General features: G+C 37.9%; 1 protein-coding gene across 2 annotated transcripts in view; it reads left to right on the forward strand.

Moving 5' to 3' along the window:
- The window catches only part of CDH6 (cadherin 6), a 129,959-nt gene that overhangs the window by 105,298 nt on the left and 5,918 nt on the right, over positions 1 to 18,743 (forward strand). For both annotated transcript variants that reach the window (XM_036848580.1, XM_036848579.1), the window contains exons 6-11: positions 3,119 to 3,306; positions 5,308 to 5,561; positions 11,107 to 11,243; positions 13,777 to 13,898; positions 14,953 to 15,070; positions 15,204 to 15,455. In XM_036848580.1, the coding sequence (XP_036704475.1) occupies positions 3,119 to 3,306; positions 5,308 to 5,561; positions 11,107 to 11,243; positions 13,777 to 13,898; positions 14,953 to 15,070; positions 15,204 to 15,455 (1,071 nt within the window). The remainder of the gene's footprint in view (positions 1 to 3,118; positions 3,307 to 5,307; positions 5,562 to 11,106; positions 11,244 to 13,776; positions 13,899 to 14,952; positions 15,071 to 15,203; positions 15,456 to 18,743) is intronic.

Genomic DNA, 18,743 nt, shown 5'->3' on the forward strand with positions numbered 1-18,743 from the left:
ACAAGCATGCTGCTATTTGTTAGGAGAAATTTGACTTTATATTTTGTGAATTTAATCAGGCATGTAATCTCCCTTAAGTCCTCACGAGGCTTTGCAAGGGGAGGATTTATCATTTTACTGTTTCTAAAAATACAACTGTGGAAATAACTATGTACTTAATCCATCTGTAATCATAAATAGTTTTCTACATTATGGTTAATTGAGATACCAAAAGTCATCTCTAAAATCTTTAATGCTCATGATTAGGTAAGAAGGAAGATAAAGGAGAAACCAACATTCATAATTGCCCACTCTGTCTCAAGCAGTACACTTGACCCTTTCACTTAGAGACCTCAAGTAGGTACTGGTTTTAATGTCATTTTTCTTCCAGGATCAAAATTCCTTTCTGACTATGATTTCCTAAGAAAACTACCTGAATCCTGTCTTCCAGGAGAAAATAGCTGCCATCATTAAGTAGAAAACCCACTTACTCAAGCGTGGCCCTTTTGTAAAGCTGGTCAGCTAATAAGGGCTTCTTTTTTTTTTTTTTTTTTTTAACATCTTTATTGGAGTATAATTGCTTTACAATGGTGTGTTAGTTTCTGCTTTATAACAAAGTGAATCAGTTATACATATGCATATGTTCCCATATGTCTTCCCTCTTGCATCTCCCTCCCTCCCACCCTCCCTTTCCCACCTCTCTAGGTGGTCACACAGCACAGAGCTGATCTCCCTGTGCTTTGCGGCTGCTTCCCTCTAGCTATCTATTTTACATTTGGTAGTGTATATATGTCCATGACACTCTCTCTCTTTGTCACATCTTACCCTTCCCCCTCCCCATATCCTCAAGTCCATTCTCTAGTAGGTCTGTGTCTTTATTCCAGTCTTGCCACTAGGTTCTTCATGACCTTTTTTTTTTTTTCCTTAGATTCCATATATATGTGTTAGCATACTGTATTTGTTTTTCTCTTTCTGACTTACTTCACTCTGTGTGACAGACTCTAACTCCATCCACCTCACTACAAATAACTCCATTTTGTTTCTTTTTATGGCTGAGTAATATTCCATTGTATATATGTGCCACATCTTCTTTATCCATTCATCTGTCGATGGACATTTAGGTTGCTTCCATGTCCTGGCTATTGTAAATAGAGCTGCAATGAACATTGTGGTACATGATTCTTTTTGAATTATGGTTTTCTCAGGGTATATGCCCAGTAGTGGGATTGCTGGGTCGTATGGTAATTCTATTTTTAGTTTTTTAAGGAACCTCCATACTGTTCTCCATAGTGGCTGTATCAATTTGCATTCCCACCAACAGTGTAAGAGTGTTCCCTTTTCTCCACACCCTCTCCAAACATAGGCAGAACACTCTATGACATAAATCACAGCAAGATCCTTTCTGACTCAGCTCCTAGAGAAATGGAAATAACAAAAATAAACAAATGGGACCTAATGAAACTGAAAAGCCTTTGCACAGCAAAGGAAACCATAAACAAGACCGAAAGACAACCCTCAGAATGGGAGAAAATATTTGCAAATGAAGCAACTGACAAAGGATTAATCTCCAAGATTTACAAGCAGCTCATGCAGCTCAATAACAAAAAAACAAACAACCCAATCCAAAAATGGGCAGAAGACCTAAATAGACATTTCTCCAAAGAAGATATACAGACTGCCAACAAACACATGAAAGAATGCTCAACATCATTAATCATTAGAGAAATGCAAATCAAAACTACAATGAGGTATCATCTCACACCGGTCAGAATGGCCATCATCAAAGGGCTTCTTTTATAATGGAGATACACACAGATCAACAGGAAATAGTTTTATCTTGTTAACTTTTTTCAAGTACTTTAACCACAGTTAGTTAAATGCAAAAACAGAATAGCTAACTAATTTCTGATTTAACGGGGAGAAGAAAGGTTTTATGAACCCTAAAACATCCCCCACAGAGGCCTGAAATGAAAATATCAGGATCACCAGCACTTTTCCCAGAAACCTCCTTTTCCATATGGGGATGTCTTGAGGAAGGATAGCAGAAGGACTACCCATACCACGGGACCTTCCCCCTCTGTGCTCTCTCCTTGAATAAATAGACTGTGATCATTACTGTGTAATGTCCCGACGCAAGGGACGGGAGAATATAGAAAGGGGCTGGAGGCACCCAAAAGGGAAGTGGAATACACTAGAAAAAAAAACTTGGCATGTTTTATCATTTTACCAAGGATGAGCTCAATACTTAGTGGATTAAATATTGTTGAAGGACTATATTTTAGTAGTGTCATAGTCTAAATTTTTTTTCCAAAGCAATTTGTGTAAATAGTTGGCAAAATGTAATGGGTGAGAATAGAATAAGTTTTGTTTTTACCATTTGTCTGTTCCTAAGCACATGCTGGCCTGACAGATCTAATTGAAACTCACATGTACTCTCCTTCAACGAATTTTCCAACATGAGAAAAGTGTATGTCTAGTTTTTTAATTAGTAATATAAATACAAGAATGGGAGAAATCTATGCATAGAAAAAACACTAGTAACATTTAAAGGAAGAAATTAGTCAAAATTAGAAAAAATTAAGAGCTTTTTTCTCAATGTATATATCTATATCCCTAACTGCAACTAGACCAGCTTCATGTAGGAGTGAAGGAATCTCTACTTGGATACATTCTCGAAGTGCTGTAATTTGTTTTCACCTTCAGTTATTATTAGCAATGACAAAAAGAGCTCTTTTAAAGAACACCTAGTAATTGGCTTAAAGTCACAGTTCAGGTTAAATTCTTTTTTATTCTTTCTGCTAGATTACACTAACAGGGGTCTTCGCAACCTTCCGCGCCCTCCTTTCACAGTTCAGACTTTCTCACAATCACACCATAAACTTGGAAGCCTACTTACAGGACAAGAAAAGTGTTTTCCCTTTGCCACGAGACAGGTCATGAAATAGAAGAAATATTTTTAACAATCATGAAAGTAAAAACATTAAGGAGCCTAGGGCACCATTAATTATTTTAAGGAAAGCACAAATCTGCCTGCATCCATGGTAATGTCTGAACGAACTGCTAGAAAATGGGCTTTGTTTTTAGTATGATGGAATGTAATTAGTCTGTGTTTGACTTATTTCTGTCTGGTGATTAATAGGTACATACCAATTTAAAACCCCTGAATCGTCTCCGCCGGGTACACCAATTGGCAGGATCAAAGCCAGCGATGCAGACCTGGGAGAAAATGCTGACATTGAGTACAGCATTACAGAGGGAGAGGGGCTGGACGTGTTTGATGTCATCACCGATCAGGAAACCCAGGAAGGGATTATAACTGTCAAAAAGGTAATGCATTTTTTAAAATACCACACAAATGAAGGCATTTACTTTTCTCTGATCCCCAAGTAACTGGGGGCAATTACATCTCACATGAACGTTCCTCTCAAGTCTTGTTCTATTAATTTTCTTTTTAAAACCTAGTCTAATTACATTGAGAGTTCTTTGGTTGGCTTTCAGGGGTCCTCAATAATCTTATACATTCATTAATTCCATACTTTCAGTAAATTTTTATTAAAAACTTCCTAAGTAAATAAACAATATAAACAAATGATATACAAAAAATACATGAAATAAATAATGTAAGTGAAGAATAAATTTAAAAACAGTTCCAGACACTGTTCTAGATGCTGGAGGTGCAATAGTACATTCAACAGGATGGTCTCTCCTCTCAGGGAACTGCACTCATGGACAAGAAAGCAAATAAACAAAGAAACATGTATAACTACAAACTCCGTTACATGCTTTGAAGGAAGAGAATAATACAAGCAGTGATAAAGATGGTTTGAATTAGAGAGGATATATAAAGACCACAAAAATAAAGTAACAAAATTTCCTGCAAGCTCTTTAGCTACTTTTTGGAACACAATAATAAAGTTTTTATTTTCTAAATTCCTATTTTCCCCTATGTACTTATTCACTATTTAACCCCCAGAATTGTTTGGTACCATGGAGCAGTATACTAAAATATGGCAAAAATTAAAAACCAATAAACTGTGTGCTTCAAAGCTAAAAATAATATTAGTTTTGGTTACTTTTTTTAAAGATTTCACTTTTATCATGTATGGTGTAATATTTTCTCTCTCCTGTCGCATATTGTTGTATTTGCTGGTAAATATAAGCGTAAGTAGATGTAAATAAGAAGAAAAATTTTCCTCTTAAGCTTTGGATTACATGTCTTAATATCTGGAAACACAATAAAACATGTTTAAGTGACATTCAGATCAATGTTTTATACTATAATATAATTAGGAAGCCCATTAGTGTGCATTAACCTTTTTAATTTTCTTGGTGCCTTATCAGATTCAAACTGAAATTTTGCCTAGCTGACTAAATCACATTCACTAACGTCTTGATTAATTGTGTTTCTCGTGAGCCTTGTCATATTATCATCTAAAACTGAAAGTCAACAACAAGCATTTGGGTTCACTATGTCTCCAGAAGCAGAGATACTTCTCCTAAAGACCTCTGACAACAATGATCATTACTTTCTTTGGCAAGTAATTAGCCGGATGCCCTTATCAGGATATCACTTGGACTATTTTATCAACTCATGCCAAAAAAACCCCATTTTTAATCTATTTTATCTGAATGAAGAACAAGGAATCATGCTGCAAACCAGTGGTTCTCCATCCTGGCTGCTCAGTAGAATCACCAGGGGAGGTGTTTAAAAGTATAGATTGCCATCCCCACCCCAGACATTTTGGTTTAGTGGTCCAGGGTGGGGCTCAGATATTGGCAATTTTTTTTAATTAAAAAAAAAAATTTTTGGCCGTACCACGCAGCATGTGGGATCTTAGTTCCCCGACCAGGGATCGAACCCACACCCCCTGTGGAAGCACAGTCTTAACCACTGGACTGCCAGGGAAGTCCCTTGGCAAATTTTAAGCACTCATTAGCTGTTCAATTAAAGCCAAATGTGACAACATCTGACACAGAAGGATCTACTACATATTTGCCAACCTGCCCCTGGTGAGGCTCCCTGTAGTCAAATATAAGGATTTTTTTTAAAGGGGGCCTGTCCTAGGTTCCCTCCTGCTTCTAGGTTCCCTCTCCTGCCCATCATAACTTGCATCCCTGGTGTGTGATTTCAGCCCACACTTCCATCAGGATTGTGTGGTATCTGAACTCCAATGTCTTTACCCAATATCACGCTGTGTAGTGATGTCTCAAAGCAATATGATCACTTTCATTTATCCGTGATTTGCACTAAAAATGGCTCATGCCTTGGCTTTCTGTGTCTTGGCTGCTTTAAATATGTCACTTCTTCCTCCCCGCACCCCCCGCAAGCTCTTGGACTTTGAAAAGAAGAAAGTGTACACCCTCAAAGTGGAAGCCTCCAACCCTCACATTGAACCCCGCTTTCTCTACCTGGGTCCATTCAAAGATTCAGCCACAGTTAAAATTATGGTGGAAGATGTAGACGAGCCCCCTGTCTTCAGCAAACTGGCCTACATCCTACAAATAAGAGAAGATGCTCAGATAAATACGACAATAGGCTCAGTCACAGCCCAAGATCCAGATGCTGCCCGGAATCCTGTCAAGTAAGCACACTTCTGTGACATGTCTCTTCCATAAGTTTGTTGATTTATATTCAAATATTCACTTGTAAGTTGGAAAAGAGGAATCCCGTTTTTCCAATTAGTTTTGTCTTCCTGAAAAACTACTTTAAAGTACCTTTACTAACTCTACTCTTCTTGCTCAACATAAAATATTATTTTAGCAACGATGTAAACCTAAAAAACTCAAAATCTGGGGTGAAAAAAAACATAAAATGAGCTATAAGGAGGTTACTGCTTACATGGAAGTGGTACAAGGTAATGCAGCTGAATGGTCTGGGATTTTTTTTTTTTTTTAGGTCTTAGATTTGTCAGAGATTTGTGTGGAACGGAGAAAGCATTTTTAACAAACAAGGCGCTGTGCTTGAAAGTCAGTTTTTCAAGTGTGGAAGAACCCACCATGTAACACTTACAGGCAGAATTATGCTCCATTTGGATGCATAATTTTTTTCTGTTGCAGACATGGATAAAAACAAGCACTGTTTCATGATATACGTCTGTGAAATCCTGGGGAAATTAAATTAAAGAGCTGAATCCAAATATATACTATGTAAGCAAGCTCTATTTTCCCTGTACTTTCCTTACACCTTCGTTGTAAATCATGTTGTAAGAAAGCCTCATTGCCCTTTGAGACCACCGCTGCTTAAGTATTCTAGACTCTTATCATGAAAGCACTGGAGTCAACAACTTCGAGCCTTTACCAGTAGCTTAGTTGACTAGATGAGAAAAGTGCTAAACCAGAATATTATTGTGTAAATTATTCCTCATAAAGAAAGTAAGCAGACTGAGAAGCTGTACCAGTGAGTCTACAGATCTATTCTGATCAGGGCACTTGCCATGTGCCAGGCATGTTCTAGGCACTAGAGATATGACAGAGAACAGTACCAAGTCCTGATCTCATGGAGCTTACATTCTAATTGGGGAAGACAGAAATAAGCAAATGATAAATATATGCTATGTCAGGTGAAACTAAAGTGTAAGCAGTAAGATAAGACAGAGTATAGAAAACAAAGGGTATCTGGGGTACTATTTTAGATAGCGTGGTCAGGCTTGGCCTTGTTGGATATCATCTGAGTAAAGATTTGAATGAAATGAAGGGATGAACCACACTGCTATCTGGGGGAGGAACATGCCAACAAGAGGGGAAAGCAAGGGTAAGGTCTGATATCAGAGCTGGCTTGGCAGGTAGGAGTAGAGGCCTCCGCAGCCGAGAGAGGGGCGCAGGCAGGGAGGTTTGGTAGGTGGTGAGTGAAGCAGTGCCTACTGGGGTTTGTAGGCGCTGGTAACCACTGGATTTTATTCTGATTGAGGTAAGAAGCCGCTGGAGAGCTTTGGGTAGAAAAGTTAACTAATCCAAAACTACTCTCTAAGAGGATCACGTTGGCTGCTGCATGAAGAATATTATTGCAGATGAAAGAGTTTGAGGCTCTAAGGCAGTCATTTTCCAACTTTTTAGCCATTGAGCCCTTGAGTTCAACTTTTTAGCCATTGAGTCCAAATGAAACCTCAGGGCAAGTCCCACATCTAAAACTCAAAAATGCCTGGCTTATTTTCAGGGAATAATTTTAAATCTTTGGGAAAACAGACTCTGTTGTCTTATCATTCTACTGGAATACCTGTAGACTCCTTAAATTGGATGATGGGCAACCCAAAGCAGCCACATGAGAGCCCCATGGGTCAAGTGTTCCTCCATATACATTTAACATTATTAATAAGGAAAATGAATGACGGCCTCTGCTCATACAACACAAATAATCTTAAGTACTTTCCCAACGTGCAGAGTTTGTTCTACTGCATAAGACAAAAATTTTAGCAAGTCAACATCAAGACCAATTTAAAAGTGCTAATGCTGGAAGTTTATAAATATGAGCTTCGGTTACCTCTTTGATCAGTCAACATGCTTTTAATTGAAAGAGATAATGTCTTCTGGGAATGTAGGCTTCATTTTTATGTCTGTTTTACTTTTTATACCAAATAGCACTTTTACCCATTGCATTTATTTTATGTTTTATTACAGGAAGTAGTTAGCTAGTCAGATTAGGTTGGCTGTCAGCTAATTTTAAAGTTTTTTCAGCCAGCCTTCCCTTGGTACATATGGATTTCATATATAGATATAGCTTTAAGGATAAAAATACACATAGATATATTAGTATATAGATGCATATTCCACTGGGTTTTTTTATAGGATAAACTGATTCTTATATTTGGAAATTACAACCACACATAGTTTTTGGTTATTCAAGACATAAATATTGCACAAGTAAGTGCTAGACACAATGTTAGGTGCACAATTAATACTAGAGAATTCTTCCCCCAAACAATGATTTATCATTATGTAAGCACAAATCTTTAATTCTTTAATCACATAAAATAATTTTCTTCCAACAACTTCATATCACAAGTGTACTTTGATTTCCATGGAAGTCTTATAAAATGTCACTCTGAACACTTATCAAGAAAAATTTACATGCAAACACATTTTCTTTTCCTGACCCACAGATCTCCCTTCAGGATACATGAGAGGACAAATTATTGAATCACAGAATACAATAAAGTTCTAGGGAAAAAAATGAGGTACCTAGCAGAATGCTCTGCTATAATCATGATGAGATTGGTTACCTTTTTCCTCATCAGTTATTATTACATTTAACGTGACTGGACAGTAAATTTCTGGATATAAATAGAAATTACTTTGGAAAGAAAAACAACAAACAAATGAGGCCTTGTGTGCCTCAAATGAGATATCTTTCCTAAACAATGTAGACATTTTAGGTTTTCTATTAATTTTTAAATCCCCAGTTAAGTAAAGAAAATAATACACAATTATGGTATTTCCTAAATAGTCCTCTCTCTTTAAAATCAAAAGCCTCCTTCAAGTAAAAATTCCTCACCCCTTACCCTTTATTTCAAGGCTTAATTGGAAAATACGATTACTTGTAAAACTTAAAACTATAGCAGGAAGAAAAGAGGCAAAGAGCAAGAAAAGATTACTGCTGTGTATAATTGTTAACAGCTTATAAAGGCAATAAGCATCATGTCTTAAACTTGACATTTTTCATGAAAGAAAAAAATATATTTGTAGAAAATTATTAAATTCCTTACAAAGGCTATGAATACTGAGATTTCCTTTTTGGTAATTATGTCCTATAAATATTTATCATTCTCAAATTAAAAATGAAGAAAGGTGATCAAGCAAGTTCAATGCAATTGGCTAAATTCTTAATAAATGTTGATTCATGACATAAATGGCAAAACAGTAGATGTTTCACCTGTTTCAACCCTTTTGATAATAAAACACTAGATTTATGTAAACTGAAACTAAAATTCCAGCTTGACATATATGTATCCATTGTGAACTTCATTAATTCTCTTTAAAATCAAGTTTAAATAGCCTACAATAATGTAATATATATTTTTTAGATACCTGCTAGATGACAAAAATAGATTTTATTAAGATAACACTGTTTATTATAATTCACTAGTAGTACTTTAAAACAAAATAATTAATTGAAATAGAATCTTGGAACATGGTACACTATTTGCAAGTTAGTAACAAGAGTTTTTATTATTATTATTTTTATTTTTTTTTTTTTTTTAATCTATTTATTTATTTTTGGCTGTGTTGGGTCTTCGTTTCTGTGCGAGGGCTTTCTCTAGTTGTGGCAAGCGGGGGCCACTCTTCATCGCAGTGCGCGGGCCTCTCACTATCGCGGCCTCTCTTGTTGCGGAGCACAGGCTCCAGACGCGCAGGCTCAGTAATTGTGGCTCACGGGCCCAGTTGCTCCGCGGCATGTGGGCTCTTCCCAGACCAGGGCTCGAACTCGTGTCCCCTGCATTAGCAGGCAGATTCTCAACCACTGCGCCACCAGGGAAGCCCCAAGAGTTTTTATTAAAAGCATTCATAATGCTTTTATGTATTAAAAGCATTATGACTTTTACATAAAAGTGTATGACTAGGTAGTACATTTACTTAAAATATATTTCTACTGAGTTGACATTTTAAAATCTCCTATCATGATGTACATTTTGAGAATCCAGCTGAAATAGGCAATTTTTTGTTCATAATGGCCTTCGCATATCAACTTTCTTCTGAGTTTTCTCTTTAATGCTCCCCCCATAAAACAGGGTGTATAGGCTTCCCTGGTGGCGCAGTGGTTGAGAATCTGCCTGCCAATGCAGGCGACACGGGTTCGAGCCCTGGTCTGGGAAGATCCCACATGCCGCGGAGCGACTAGGCCCGTGAGCCACAATTACTGAGCCTGCGCGTCTGGAGCCTGTGCTCCGCAGCAAGAGAGGCCGCGATAGCAAGAGGCCCGCGCACCGCGATGAAGAGTGGCCCCCGCTTGCCACAACTAGAGAAAGCCCTCGCACAGAAACGAAGATCCAACACAGCCATAAATAAATAAATAAAAATTAAAAAAAAAAAAAAAAAAAAAAAACAGGGTGTATACATATTTTCCCCTTACATATGACTATTCCAGACACTAGTAATAAATTTATAAAGAAGGTAACATTTCTCAAAATCTACTAGTCTTTCATCAATTTCAGCGTTGAAGACTTTGTCCTGTTTTGGTTTCTAAAGCACCTCTTGGTTTTCTTTGAATTCTCCAAACTCTCCTTTTTAAAGTTTTATCAAATTCCTACTCTACTCTGGGCACTGTTCTAGTCCCTGTGGGTCTCCATTCTCCCGTTCATCCTTTAAGCAACTCCATTCTTTGCATTTTTCCCCGTTCTCTTCCTAGAGAGTTGAATAGGAAATCTAGATTGTCAGTCCAGATGTTTATCTTGAGCTTCCTGAACTTTCCTCAGGCACCTCAGCCTCAACGTATCAAAACTGGAACTTATGATCTTCCCCAAATCCTGTTCTTCACTCCTATCATTTGTGACAGCCCCGTCCAACCATTCTCCACAATTCAGCCAGTGATCTTTGTTAAGCATGAGTTAGATGGTGACACTCCTCTGCTTAAAATCCATTGGAAGATCCACATCAAGTTCAAATAAACTCCAACTCCTCCCCACAGCCAGCCCATCCTTCTACAATCCCGACTGTGGATCTCTCCGCAAGCTCACCTGCTATTTCCCTCTCCAGATTCACTAACCTCAGCCACGTTAACCATCTTTTGCTTTTTCAACATAACGATTTTTTAAATAAAATGAATAATAGAAAAATGGCCAATAACCCTACTTATGCACACACACACACACACATTAAAGTCCTAACCAAATGTCTGAAAACTTAAGTTAAAATGTAACAATTACTATATAAACTTGATCTAAATTACATTTTTAAAAAATGAAACTTTAGTAATGATACTCAAAATCATACAACTTGTCTAGTGGGTATACTATTAAGACCTCAATTGTAAAGAAATAATTTATCAGAATATTTTGCTTAATATTAAGTTACCGATATTCAAATACGTGCTACAGGTAGAAAAAAATTCATGTAACAGATTTTCTGGGAATAGTTTTAGGATGTGAGAATAGCAAATCAAAGAAAACCTTTCTAAATTCTGCTCTGCATTATCAGGTATTCTGTTGATCGACACACAGATATGGACAGAATATTCAACATCGATTCTGGAAATGGTTCAATTTTTACATCGAAACTTCTTGACCGAGAAACATTGCTGTGGCACAACATTACAGTGATAGCAACAGAGATCAGTAAGTCCACACTTTTACCACTGCTGTCTCTGATTGACAGAGCATCTCCACAAGGGCTAGTGAAATGCGGCTGAAACTCGTCACCGTGTATTGATGATCCCACTCGATACTTACTGAGGGAAAGAGCTCTGTAATGATTTGCACTAATGTTTCTTCTAGACACGTGTTGGTTCGTTCCTAAATGCAGAAGCAACTGTGGAAGTTCTGCAGTTTGGGAACAATAAAACAGGAATGCATCTCTCAACCTAGGTTGAATTGGTACATGTTGGATTTGATTCCAAAAAGCTTATAAATCAGAACATTACAGAAGCAGCTAAAAGAAATGGGCTCACAGACGTTGTGTGTGTGTGTGGCCGGGAGGAGGGGTTGGGATCAAGTATATTCTAAAATGTAGGCATTGTTTAGAAATCTTTTGGATAGTCATCCTTTAGCTTTCTGTAGAATGTCTGTTTCAAAATTGTTACAGAATTAAGAGATATAAATTGTAACTTTTTCATGGTACACCAAAGTGACTAATACTAATCATCAATACTAATCAACACAATGTTTAGAAAGAATTTTATGGCAGTCCCCATGAAATTTAAGGCGGAGAAAAATAGGGCCAAAGGAATACTTCAAATAAAATGGTTATATACAGTGAAAACTGTGTAATGTAAACACAATGTATAGACCTAAGTAGATGAAAGAAAAAGGACCTTTAAAATAGCATTTAAATGTTTGAAAATAGGCTTCTAAATTGTAGCTCATTTTTTAGTTTTTGTTTTTGATTTTAAAAGTTCAAACGTTTTTAGCTCAGTGGGGTATCTAGTGTGAAATACTCCATATCAAATGGTATAATACAGTAATATTCTTTGTCAACATAACTCATGAGATTTGAAGTGACTGAAAGATATTGAATAGAATAACAAATAACCAACAAAGACAAAATGAAGCATTGCTTTCTGATAGTGATAAGAACTCCTCATTATAAATTTGTTAGGTAGGAATTTGATTTTCAGAATTTTTGTGGACTAATGTGGATACCAATGACAGAGAATACTTAAAGCTTTAAAATTACAAAATTATTTCCCACTGAAAAGATCATTTTTTATAACATCATGAAATTTTATTTTTTACTGAAGTAGTCCTCTCGTGTACCTAAAAATTTCTGTTTTTAAGATTTAATATTTCTAGGATATCTTTGAAAGTACTAGTGATAAAGATCTTTTAAAACTTCATCTTCTGCAGCTCTAACTTGGGAAGAATAATGTGAGCAAAATTTTAGATGCAAAGGAGCCTAAGAATCTTATTGTCCAAACTTCTTAACTACCTTTGATGCCAAGAGCCAAGAGCTTGTATTAAACCAACTCTTTCCCACTCCAGGGCCATTGCACTTGCCATTTCCTCTACCTCGAGAGCCGGAAATATTCACATGGCTTAATCCTTCTCTTCATTCATATCTCTATGCAAATGGCATCTCATCAGAGAAGCCAATCCTGGTCATCCCATACGAAGCAGCACCTCCATCTCTCTCCAGTCCCTTTTACCTGTTTAATTTCTCCATAGCATTTGCCATCTGGCACATTATATATTTATGTGTTTACAGTTTGCCTACCCCCATAAAAACAATGCTCCAGGGAGCAGGATCTTTGTTATGTTCCCCATGTGTCCCAGCACCCTGAATAGTGGCTGGCACGAGTTAGATATTAGTTGCTCATTAAATATTTATAAGTGAACAAACAAATAGACATGAGTGAAGTGAGTGAAGAGACCTGAGGTAAGAGACTCCAGCTCCTGATTCTTAGAACAGGAATCTGCCTTCCATACTACTCAGGAGATTATCAGAGATGACAGCCAAAATACTTCATTTATCTCAGGTCTTCAAACACTGATTCTGCTCTATCATTATCCTAGATGAACAGCCTAGGCTTTGGAGTCAGACAGACCCAAGTTTGAGTCTAGGCTCCAGTCCTTACTATCTCTGTGAATATGGACAAGTTACCTAACTTCTCTGTGTCTCATCTATAATATGATGTGTTTCCTCATCTATAATATGGGGGCAATAATTATATTTATCTCAGAAGTTTATAAGGATTAAATAAAATACAACAAAGCACTCAGCACAATGTCTAGCTCTCAAACTAAAAAACTAAGACCATTAACAATCATTATTGTCCCATCCTTTTTCCTTCTGCCCACATTTTTCCCATCTGCCTACTTCCTTGGCTTCCTTTAAAATATGCTTCTAAAATTCCTTTTCTGGAGAGCTTTTCTTTATTTTGTGTTACTCTGGGGTTTGTTATACAGTTGCACTGTACCAATAGAAGTAGCTTTGTCTCCTAGATATTTCCATCAGGTGTATCCAACTCCAGAAGTACCAAACAATCTAATTCTACTTTTTTTTTGTGACTGTGATGATACATTATGCACTGCGGTCCTCACAGGAGCCGTGGGGAATCTATGTATGAATGAGAAAGGAGTGAGTAACCATCATCTAAAGGGGACTGGCCATCAACATATAAATGCCTATTCCTTTCTTTTTGGCATTTTGCAGATAATCCAAAGCAAAGCAGCCGAGTACCACTGTATATTAAAGTTCTAGATGTCAATGACAACCCTCCAGAATTTGCTGAATTCTATGAAACCTTTGTCTGTGAGAAAGCAAAAGCAGATCAGGTGAGTTTCATAAGAAAGTAAATTGATTAACTCAGATTAATTTAGATGTTCTAATAATTCAGATGATACACAGAGCTGAGGGCAAGTTTTGAATTATCTATGAAATAAATGCCAACAAAATTATTACTCTAAGTAAGAACCAGGATGAATGTTTAACTTGCATAAGAGGACAAACAGTTTTTAAGAAAGGGAAGTTCATCAAAGACTGATGCTGATCCCAAATCAGTCTTAAGTTTTGATATAAAATAGATTAGTCACAGTTTTATTGGAAAAATCTTTATTGGTGAGCAGATACTTTTAATTACCATATATAGTGGAAAGTAAAAGCTAGAACATATTTTACAATTGCCTATAATTCATAGTTTCACTTACTTACATTGCCCATCTGTACAAGTAGTACAAATTCATGAATGTTTTACTGTTTTACACATTTGTCCCCACCTGAAATCGGTCTTTTCTGCCAGTGATATAAAAACTATGTTACAGTTTGTCAAAATAGAAGTGCACTGTTAAAATGCATGTTAAAATGGGAAGCTGAAGTTGTGTGTTTTATATTCAAACTAGCTTTTTTTGCAGGTTGATGGCTTATGTATATGCCAAGATTGCATTTCTAAGCAGGCTGTCCAAAGAGTGCCTCCATTTACTTAAGTTGCAATATTGTCATAGGTCATTGTGATATTTTATAGCTTGGTATCACTCTAGGGCCATGTTTCTCAACCCAGGTGATATTGCCCCCCAGGGGACATTTGGCAATGTCTGGGGGACATTTCTGATTGTCACAAGGAAGAGGGTACTGCTGGTTTGAAGGGAGGAGACCAGGCTTGCTGCTAAAAATGCTACAGTGCACAGGACAGCTCCACAACAAAGTATTGTCCCTGCCTCTATTTCCAGCCTTTTAGTTCTTTGCATACAGTGGATTCATTGTAAATTTTCTAGAGGCTATCATTTTAAAAGTAAAATTAGAAGTCATTTGATCAAGCCATTTACTGCAAAACTGTAAGAAACACTTTTGAGTTAGCAAAACTTGATGGCAGCTTTATGGTTTTAATTTTAGTTGATTCAGACCGTACGAGCCGTTGACAAGGATGACCCTTACAGCGGGCACCAATTCTCGTTCTCTTTGGCCCCAGAAGCAGCCAGTGGCTCAAACTTTACCATTCAAGACAACAAAGGTAAATGAGCCCAAGTTGCCTTGTCTGTCTATATATCTATATCTGCATCTATTATCTGTCTACTCCCATCACAATGGATCCAATATATAACGTGGTTTCCACTTCCATTCACCACTTTGCTTTCCGGTTCCAGACAACACAGCGGGAATCTTAACTCGGAAAAATGGCTATAGTAGACACGAGATGAGCACCTATCTCCTGCCTGTGGTCATATCAGACAATGACTACCCAGTCCAAAGCAGCACTGGGACAGTGACTGTCCGGGTCTGTGCGTGTGACCACCAAGGGAACATGCAGTCCTGCCACGCGGAGGCCCTCGTCCACCCCACGGGGCTGAGCACGGGGGCTTTGGTTGCCATCCTGCTGTGCATCGTGACCCTACTAGGTAAACTGCTTCTCCCTGCATCCTATCTCCCCATGCTGAGGGGCACACACTGTTACTGTGGCTCTCTAGATTTATCCGCCTCCCCCAGTAAGGCATACAGCCCGATCTAGGTGAGTAGAGTTATGTGCTGAGAATCTTATGTTGTTCACGCATGAACTAGTTTTTGCTTGAAAATGGCTTTGGAGAATGAACAGCTGTGAAACTTGCCCATGTCTTTCCCTACCCAGGGAGTCATTCCACCAAAAGAATATCTTTTCTATCAGATTGGGAATGAATCACAGGGGGATTCAAGGGCAATATAAATATGCCCTTTCCATTTCACTTGTTGTTTAATATTTAACCTGGCAAACGTTAAATTTTCAAAGGACAAAAGTCATTGGGCATGGGGTATGTGATGAAGGCCATTTCTACAAAGGTAAAGTTTAAAGATCAATGGGAAAGTGGAAAGAGAAATGTGATGACTTTTTTTTTCTCATACAGGAGAATAAATAATGGTGAAATTTTCTTTAACTCAGAAAACTTATTTGGATCCACCCACTTAAATAACTACCTTCTTAGTATTGCTCTCTGATTGCCACATACACAATGTCTATTATTTCTCAGACTCTCAATAATAAATAACTTTTGTGACTAAGGAAATAAATCTGCGACCTAAAAGAAATGAATGTAATAAAAGTGAAAATCAAGATCTAACGGTGATTCAAAGGAAATTTTTACCCCCAACCAACTAATTAAGTGCACAAGTTGAGCTCAAAATGCTCCAAAGTCCCTTGACTGTTGTGAACTAAGAAATCAAATGTTAGCTAATGCAGCCCTTCAAAAAAAAAAGTTAAGATTTGAGAAGCTTGCCTACACCATGGGGGAAAAAAGTAAGCCAGAGTTAACCCGGATTTCACAGAGGGAGAAAAACTCCTTTTTAAAAAATGACAATATAGTGACTTCGAAAAGAGGGAAGGAAAACCTCCATTTCTCCAAGAAGAGAAAGCCTAGGAATCCCTGTTCAAGAGTTTCACGTTCCAGATCAACTCTGCTAATTATAACAGAGTCTTGAAACTCGGCTAAAGAACTGTGATTCTCTTTGTCAGCTAAGATTTGGGGGAAGTATTTTAAGATATGAGGATAAATAAAAACTGACAGTATGCAAAGACAAATCAGTGTTCTAATGGTGTGAGTCTGTAAAAATTGTTTTCCAAGAGAAAGATATGAATATTCTTTTTGATAAAAAAAGAGGTTATTTTTAGAAGGGCTAGACTGGCATACCGTACTCAGGAAGAATTCCATGGACTCATGGTCTACGGAGGAAGAGCCAGCCTTCATCTCATAGAGGTCATGCTTCCCTTCCCTCATCATCTACCCACTTTGTCCTCCCCCTTAGTTTCCTTCTAACCAGCTCCCTATGTCCTCTCTTTTCATCTTTTCCCTCCAGTGAATTCACTGTCTCCCCATTACTTCTAATTTGCCTCAGTGTTTCCCTCATCTTGTCTAGTCTCTTTGGAATTCTGTACCTAATTAAAAAGGAGAAAAATGGGATCTAATCTTTAGTAGGCTCACAGCATGGGCTAGACACTGGGCAAGATGCTTTACAAATGTCTTTCTCACTTAATCCTCAGAACCATCTAGTCTATATTTATCTGCATCTTACATATGAAAACTGAGGCCCCAGGGTGTGAAGCCAAGTTACACAGCTAACAGGTGGTAGAGCTAAGTTCCAAACGCAGGTCTTTACCCTGCCGACCCCTGGTGCTTCCACACTGTACTCTATTTTCTCCATGAACTTATAGAATGCAGTGTAACTTTCAGGCTGAAAGAGAGCTCGAACTAAAAATAAGACCACTGAAGAAAGTGGCAGCAAACCGGAGAGTTGGTAAGAGAAGGAAAGCCACAGTGATATAGGAGGAAATCTGCCGTCAAGAAAGTGGATCATGTGGCATCTGTTGTTTTTGTCAAGAAAGCAACAGTAAAAACAACTACTACATCTCATGCTTCTTTGGTGCTTTAGAGTTGGCATAATAACTTTCACACTGGGCACTGTGTTATTGCTTCTCTTTTACAGAGAAGGAAACTGACTTAGAAAGGTCAGATCGTTTAAGTGAACCTAGATCTGCTGATCTCAGATGCCTTGCTACCTTCCAGTTTTATGATAGGATTTGAACACAAATTTGTCCAAGCACCCTGGCCCCAAATATCTCACTGCTGTCCTCTGGCCTCAAGGGGGTAGAGAAAAGGGAAGGGCTCAGTTACAGAGAAGACAGCATTTTACTTTCTCAGAGTGTTTTTGTTCCATGTGCTTAGAACTCACATTTTCAGTTTATAAAAGTTAGCTTTGAAAAAGATCTTCCTTTTAGACAGTTACACCCTCAAGAAATTCTGTTCAGATGTGCATTGGGCCAATAAGAAAAGATACAGGCAGTTGTAACAGTAGGAGAATTAGGCAGTGCACAAATGCCTTTAAATTACTGAATGCGCCCTCTGTCTTCTAGACAATTGCACTTTCAGGTGTGCACAGGAGTAAAAGACAAGATATAGGCAACTTAAGCTGGGGAAAAATCAGGAAGTGATAAATGCCTGCTATCTTGCCTTAAATGTTGGAATGAACCTGTGTCCATCAGAATTTATTTCTTTGAGCAACAGTTAGCTTGATTCTATTCTCTATCCCAAAGGCTGTCCTTACTTACAACCCTCTGTTTTGCAAATCCGCGTCACACTGGAAACCAGCATAAAAGGTAGATTAAGAGCATCCCTCCACCCAAAGCCATGCAATTTTCCACCCACCTGGACCCCCGGGTAAAGTGAAGGTGTACAAAGCATCCACAGCTCCACTTGACATGGCCCTTCCGACTCCTCTCCTCTCCCCGGCACCTCACACGCTCCAGGCACACTCCCACTCCGTGGCCTTCCTCCTAGCTCTGTCCTCTTCTCCAGATAGTTCCTTGGATAACTCCTCGTCTCTTTGCTCAAATGTTACTTCCTCAATGATGCAGTCTCCCCCCAAAAAATATATACAGCCCCTCAAACGTACACGGAAGTCCTTCCCATCCTCCTTACTCTGCCCTACTTTTTCTTGTTTCCATTGCACTTATCACCTTCTAATAATTTCCTTATTCATGACATACATTGTTTTTTTCTGTCTCTATCCACCACCCCACCACCACCACCCCTGCCTCCCTTTTTCAGACAGGCTCTTGATCTTTTTTTTTTCATTGATAATGCTTAGAACTATACCTCGCACAGAGTTGGCACTAAATAAATATTTATTGAATGAACAAATAAATAAATACCCTGAATGAA

This window comes from Balaenoptera musculus, chromosome 3, assembly GCF_009873245.2.
Source record: "Balaenoptera musculus isolate JJ_BM4_2016_0621 chromosome 3, mBalMus1.pri.v3, whole genome shotgun sequence".
In the NCBI taxonomy this organism is placed as follows: Eukaryota; Metazoa; Chordata; class Mammalia; order Artiodactyla; family Balaenopteridae; genus Balaenoptera; species Balaenoptera musculus.